At 46.7% G+C, this 7,735-nt stretch overlaps 1 protein-coding gene across 1 annotated transcript; it reads right to left on the minus strand.

Moving 5' to 3' along the window:
- Nucleotides 1–5,150: 5,150 nt before the first annotated feature.
- On the minus strand, nt 5,151–5,657 carry LOC146186245 (ubiquitin-conjugating enzyme E2 Z-like). The gene has a single exon (XM_084608012.1). The coding sequence runs from the start codon at nt 5,655–5,657 to the stop codon at nt 5,151–5,153; it is 507 nt and encodes a 168-aa protein (XP_084464138.1).
- Between the last annotated feature and the right edge of the window lie 2,078 nt (nt 5,658–7,735).

The raw sequence follows: 7,735 nt of genomic DNA on the forward strand, positions 1-7,735 counted from the left end.
GAAAAGAAGGGGGGCGACAGGAATGTTGTCGCTTTATGTATGTTCAACATCGAACCCAGTAGGCATTAAAACGGTTTTAAAGGATTCATTTCAGCTCGCTGATGCGTACAGAGATTATGTGTCATCCCGCGGAAGGGAATATGCTATCGACCTTTGCCACGAGCGCTCCAAGGACGCAGTCACAAATTACACTCTGGGCTGTTGCGCGCACGTTTCACTAGCACGGTGGAGCCGGCAACGGAACCGGTGTGCAAGAGCCTAAATAGGACGCGTTTCAACGTCCTCCTCGCCCGATGCAAAGGTCTACAGATAAGAAATTTTAATGGCAGAAAAATTAATTATGCCTGTCAGAGTGGGCCAGTTAGCTCGAAAATGCTGCTCCGGCTGCTATTTCCCACGCACCACGGAGCAAAATAGCCTGGTAGATATGTATTCACCACAACCTAGTGGTCCCACGTACGATGCCCTTGAGTAGTGGATGATGACGAACAACATTTGTTGATACAGTAGATGTGAATTTGGTAGGAGTGGCACTGTCCCAAACTAAGTGACACTGCGTCAGGGGACCTGAGAAAACATGACATCGTGGAGGTGCGTCGTTTTACGGAGGGTCATGTATGTTTTCAGAAGAGAAAAAGGTGTCCCGTGGCTCACAATGTAATTTTTATGGTATAGGGTCCCTTTAATATGCACTAAAATTCTAATATATTCCAGCAGTGTATCTGCGCGCCAAACCGAAGGCGTTGTAATCCGTGACCTCGTGCTTTGTTCCAGGGCGCCAAAGCCGGTCTCCAATAATGGGAGAGGTCCTGGTATTATCAAAGCCGAATATCGCTTCCGAAGTTGTATGGCTCTTCAAGGAAAAGCGAATACCCATGTGATACCGTCAGCTTCAGACTAGAAATCGCAGTGCATTAGAGCGCGGAACGTTCGGCATCCACTCGTTCCATTTTCCCGTAGTGTCGATGGGAGGCGGCATCTTCCTATACATATATCGTCATTCCGGCTCTCGAGAAACAAAAGTTCGAGAGCGAGAAGACTTATAGACGTTTCGGTGCCGGATATATCTGGCCCCTTCGCGCGCCACGCATCTCCCGTTTCTTCCCGCGTAGGGCCGTTTACGTGCGTTTCGAGTGGCGGGAAGAAAAGGAGGTTCCCAGAGAGCGCTCAGTTTGCCCGTTTTCTGGGAGCATTCATGCGGTACTAAATGGACAGAAGAGGTATATAAGTTTTTTAGGGGCTAAGAGGGGCGAGGAAGAGAGAGCCTGCACAGGACGGCGGGTGTCACTGAGGAAGTGAGGAGGATGGGCTGAGTTCGGCTCTGCTCTGCTCATGGGTGCTGAGAGGTCTCCATTCCTTCCGATAGGAAGCATTTGAGCAGGAGTGGCTTGATGGCGCCCGGTCTGCGACTGGGTGTTCGTTCCAGCGACTCTCCGCCGCCGCGAGGTTTGAAGCAATACTGTTTTTATCATTATTATTTTCCATTTCTCTCTCTCCGCCCTAAGTGGGCAGATGAGCACTTCCTATTTCAAGCGCAGTCGAGTGCTTTTCGTCTCCAAGAGGCGCGGGCGAACGTCAGGCTTCCCAACGAAAAAGCGAGTAAACAAAAGGAAAAAAGAAAAAAAAAAGAAGAAGAAAAAAACTCTTTCTGCACTTCCTGCTCTGTGGCGCCGCAGTGTAGCAGCAGCCATTTGAAGGGGACGGGCCTCCGATGCCAGAACCAGGCGCTTGTTTGCTTGTTGCTATTTCTCTCGGGCCTGACACCGCCACAAGGCCTCTCGAAACGAAAGTGAGGGAAACGGAGGCAGAGATGAAGCGCAACAAAACGGTGCTTGCTTGCCTGCCTTCGTAAACATGAGAGAGCTCCAAGTGTAAGCACCGTAGCGATTCGTCTGAGATCGAATCCACCTGCTCCAGTCATCCCATTTGTGTAACGTTTTAGGGGAAGTGGTAAAGGGGATAGTGGCATTTGTTGGCGAGAGGCAAAGCGTCAGGCAGTTATAAGCTAAGTTTCTACCTAAATAAGTGTGTTTTGTATTTCGAAGGCGTCCCTGTAAGGACCTATATAGCGATGCTTATTTAGGCTCTTGAGAGACGAGCCCCATCGCCTCGGAGATCGGGTCACACACACATACCCAAACAACGAGCATTGCCTTTATGCGTTTGGCATTGCGTTTTACGGCAGCTCGTGCTTTCGAGCGCTAGGAATGGAGCTGATTGCCGTCTGTTGGCTGACTGCGTATTGCTGCCTAGTGCTTTTTTTTTTTTTTCCTTCCGGTTTCATCGCTCTATCAGTCTAGAAATGGGTAAGAATATTTTCAACCATGCTTGAATAGTGCGCTCGGGGCGAAAAAAAGAAATTAAGCTAACCTAGCATAAATACTAGACCCAAAGCATTCGCAGACTGTTCCTTTTTAGTGTAAGATATAAACAAATTTCCTTTTCTTCTATCACTTTTTTTAAATTGAATGAACGCGACGAATAACTGGCGAGTGACAAAGTTTGGGCAGCTTCCTGCTGCACTATAGTTCAATTAACGATCATAATGTCACGTGGTGATGACAATGCCGAACGAACAGACAGGTGCAGCACTAGAATGGTTTCTTTATTGGGCTGACCTGCGCCCGCAGAAAAACTAATTAAGCGACTCGGCGACGGCAATATCAGCAAAAATTCTCCCTGGTCGTCAAACAGAGTCCACGTTTCACTCGTCAGCGCTCAATTTAGAGGCGACGAAGAAGATAAAATCTCAAACGGTTTCTAGCATAAGCTAGAACACTGTAGAGATATACGCGCGTGGCTGGAATCTTTCGAGATACATTTCGGTGCATCTTCCGCAAACAAGGAAATGATAAAGCCGCGTCTCGCAACAACTTGCATGAACAAAGAATACAGAATTGATCCGGTGCGCTAAAATCAGAGTGATAAGGCCGCATGCTGGCGGCTTTTGAAAAAGAACAAAAAACTGTTGAAATGATTCGCGGCAATAAACAGCTTAAAATGGCATGGCTTTATTTGGTTTGCTTTCGTTAATGAGGTACTCAAGTGACCCAGGCTATGAGATACCGTAATGGAAGGCTTCGAAAATTTCGACGACTTGGGGATTCTTTATGGTGCACTGACATCGAACAGCCCATGAGTGTCTTGCTTTTCGCCTTCATCTAAAAGCGGCCACCACTGCCGGGATTCGTTCCCGCGTCCTTGGATCCAGCAGTCGAGTGCCCTAACCTCTGCGTCACCGCGGCGGGACAAATGTCATAATTGTTAGAGATGAAAGCGTTTACAGTAATATATCTAGCTTGAAGTAACGCATACACGTCTGATTCTGCCGGCCGAAATATAACAATGTTCGTAAGTACAGACATGATCATACAGAAACATTCATTGGAGGAGAGCATGGAAATGTTATCATGATTCAAGTGAAATCAAATTCGCAGACACAGGCACTAAGAAGTTATTACATCAAGGTTTGCGGTAAATGCATTCCAATATCTTCTGCCTTAAGGCGTACGAAAGCACGCCGTGGAACGGAAGGCGAGAAGCTATACTTTTGGTTACACGTGGCAAAAAATATTCTGGCTAACTTTCTAGGAATAGCCTGTACCACACTTGAAGGTCGAAATGCCCCTTGGTTCCCATTCGAAACGGGATACCTGTATTAAAGGGCTTTAGATCCCCCCATCATTATTACTTAAATGCTTAATGAATCAAATTTCCTATTGTTTTTTATTTTAAACCCAGTAAAGCGCGCTACTTTTTCCTTCTACATCCTTAATGTTCTCGTGCATCCAGCTTAGTAATTATCACGGTCATTCGTCAATTTCAATGTTCAGAAAAATTTCCCGAGGTGTGCCCCTTTACCCGAGCCCTCTTCGGGGGCAAACTTCATTAGCGGTTCATCAAATTTTGTTTCTCCCCTGTATATATTTTCATTTTTCTATTCCTCAGTCCATCCAGCGTTTCAAAACGCGCCTGTAAAGGCACTTAGCACCACGAATACTCTGCAGAAAAACGTAAGAAATAAATAAGAATAACAAGAGAGAGGAACCTGGAAAAGTCAGCGGAGTCTGAAGAGCGGAAGCAATATAAGATGTCCGCCTGCATTCATCATGTTTGGCTGCCCAGCGTCTATGTATATGCACGCAAGCGCGCGCTAGTTAAATCTCGGCCGTGACAAATGAAAGCGGAGCGGACGTGGACGTCAGCGCCGACATAATTAATGATGTTGCCACCTCATGCTTGTGCCCGTCTCCCGGCTGGCTGCTTTGCCTCTCTTTTCGGCCCGCTTTATTTCGTTCGCAGATTTGAATGTACGGCAAGAATCGTTCACTCCGAGCTGCTGCCTGTTGGGGATTCAGAATAGAGTCGAAGTTATGGTCAAGCACTTGTACAGTCCAGAAAGTATAAATTACAGGTTAAACTAGTATCAGGTATTTTGATTTTAAAAGAGATTTGAATTGTAGCGCATTTGCTTGGTTCTCTTTCTGGCCACGGCCGAGCACCATGAACCGACCTCATATGGATTTTTAAGGATTATAACTTGTTTGCGCCGCTTCCAGCTGCCATTTTCTGCTGAAATAATTTGTCCAAGAATGCTTTGCGGTGTAAACAGTAACGTATTTTGTTCACACAATCTAACCGGTCTCTTCTGGCGTCAGTACACATACACACGCGCGAGCGCGCGCGCGCGCACGCACGCACAAACGCACGCACACACCAAGACAACGCGAACAATATTATTGCATTATAATAACTACCAATACAATTTAATGGGCAGGAAAAAAAAACTTCTCCTCTACATGTAAGGCAAACAAATGTGAAGGTTTTCCTTCATATGCAATTTGTCCTCACATGCCAATGGCTACAGTGCCACTTACCATATGATCTACTTATCACGTCATCTATTGGAGGACAACGGCTGATATCAATTGCTTGGGGAAAACGCTGATCAGTAGTATGAGACAAAGACGTTCAGGCTTCCGCCACAAGACGGCATGACGAGTGAAGATGTTCAGAAAACTTATTTTCTTAAGTTTTAGCTAGGCACAAGGTACCGCAGGCTTGGCCTATTTGCAACATTTTTTGTGAGAGACGCCTATGCAGAGTGCATTCAGTATGAAGAATTTTTCAGGTAGCTTGGTGTGGCATGATTATATTATGTCAAAAAATGTATCACTTTTTTTTTCTCCACCATCGGCTTTGATTTTCTTCTCCACCATCTGCTTGAGTTCTTCGAGTCTTGTCAGCAGTGGTTGGAACCGGAACACCTGTCCTTCCAAGCCGCAGGTGCTGCACACCGCTTGGCCTGTCAGGTCGAGATGGCTGTTCACGATGCCCACGTACTTGCTGTACGATTCGGAGAAATACTTGAGGGTATGTTTCTGCATGGCTTCTGGATGATCAGGCCTGTCCTGGAGAGCGGCCTCCACCGTGCCGCACACAGCCACTCTGATCGTCTCCTGCTTGGTGAAGTAGTTGTAATCGTCAATATAATGAGTTTTTATGAAGAACAATGACTGCAACCAGATCAGGACGTTTTCTAGACCAAGAACTGGACCCCATTTTGGTCCTTCAAATTTCCCGAATTTGCTTAGGGAGTCCCTACCCGACGCGAAGAGGTTCCCTGTGAATACAACCCGGCCTCCGTCTATGGTCATGAACCGAACGTGAGGTGGCGAAATTGGGTAATCCTGGGAGAACTTGGCGAGAAAATGGAAGAAACCTCCGTCGTGCAGGGTGTCAGTGGGGCCGACGATTAGGGTGTGCCCTCTGGCAACGTTGGCCCTGTTAAGAATGGCGACATCGAGTCGACGCGGGAGCTGCCACGTTTTACCAACAAGGCAAGAAGTCCCGACTGAAATAGGTGAACGGTCAGGAACGGCAACGGGTAGACGCCACTTGGAGCGGCCATCACAAAAGAAAGCCGGAAAAGAACGCGGGGTTGTTCCGACGGTCAGCGGCAGTGGTCAACTACGGGCCATCGGGAACAAAACGCTCTTGTGGAAAGTTCACATAAACCACAAGTGTAAGATGCCGGGCAGAGTTGGTACTGCATAATGAAATATAACAGCGTAAAGAACGGGACGAAACACGGAAGGAAGAAGCGCCCATATCCGTGCTTCTTCCTTCCGTGTTTCGTCCCGTTCTTAGCGCTGTTATATTTTGCATAAACCAGTTAGCACTGAACAGGGGAAAATAAGAAACTGCAGATGTTTAACTTGGCTAAAAGCAAGAAAGAAAAAAATAATCGGTGTTCTGATTTTCTGTTTCGAAATGAGCTTGCGCGAAAGGCAGCAAAACTGAAATTACGACAAATTCCTAAACATCTGAGTGGTCCAGTGAAAAATTTCTGAAAGATTATCGATCGAGTATCAGAATGCAGCTATTCGAACAATTTTTTTTTGTTTTGTTTTGTTTTGCTGACAGCTCTCGGCTCGTAATGACAGCGGCCGGTGGACAAATATTCGTCGAAGGGTATATAGCCTACCGCAACACTAGCCCTCTCTCCGAACTCCCATATACTCCCCTCAGCTTTTCTCAAAGGTGCCCTGTTAAGATTAGCGATAAATTATACATTCCGCCTTTATGGCCCCTGCCTATACGCTTAAGGAAGCGAGCAGGACGGACAAGTCAGACCGATGGGAAATAGACGGTGGGGGTGTAGGTAACGGGATGGGTCCCTTTCTACAACAGAAAACGAAAATCAATATAGTACGTAGAGCCGAGCGAACTGCACTGCACCACGGGAGAAAGCTGGGCTATATTTGCCACGACGAGTCACCAACGGCTAACGAGGGGCACATTGTGATCTCCGGTCCCCGCGGTGGGGAGATTTTATCGCCCAAGTTCAGAAATGACCGGGGATGGTGATTTATTCACTTCCAGCTGCGACGCGTCTCCGCTGCGCAATAAGGCACTCTCTGTATGCGGTCATGAGGGGTTCACCGAGAACGATGTGGTATTCGCGTGGCATGCGATTCGCATTTGATCTCGACACGCGCATGGTATAAGATGCCGCCCATGGTGGATTGATACTCTAATGGTTCAAAGAAACGATGGGCTTCTTGAAACGCTGACGTCCTCAAACAAAGGAAACAGCGCGGATGTATGCATATATGCTAGCCGCATATATATAAAAAAAATCGCCATTTTCTTGCTTCGAACAAGGTGAGCGAGCACAACTGTTCCGTACGCTCGGGCGACTTAAGACAGTTTCCTTACACTGAAATATTATTTCGCGTCCTCTACGTATCCAGTATCTAACTTTCTTTTCACTAGTTAGAAGCAATCCCCTAACTAACAATCGGTGAAGCAAAGGAGGCTAGGATATGCGACGTTCCCACTTTAAAGGGCAAATATTAAAAAAGGGCAGCATTAAATACAATACTGCTACATGAGCTGCTGCAGAGGCGACGATAAAATATAAGTTATATTTTGACTCCGCAGACACATCGTATATTTCGCTAAATCAAACAAATAAAGAAAACCTACGCAGAAAATAATGCTATAGTCGATAAAAAAATCGGAAAAGTCCGCCAAATCTTCCGTAAATCTTCTGCCGCGGTGGCTGAATGGTATAGGGCGATCGATTGAGGAACCCAGCGGGATCGAATCCCGGCCACGGTATCCGATATTCGGTGGAAATTAAAAGCAAGGCGTTTGTTAACTGTGCGATGTCAGTGCACGTTAAAAACCATCAGGCGGTAGGACGTTTTGGAGCCTTCAGCTACGGAGT

This window comes from Amblyomma maculatum, chromosome 6, assembly GCF_055883805.1.
Source record: "Amblyomma maculatum isolate TAMU_Amacu chromosome 6, ASM5588380v1, whole genome shotgun sequence".
NCBI lineage: Eukaryota > Metazoa > Arthropoda > Arachnida > Ixodida > Ixodidae > Amblyomma > Amblyomma maculatum.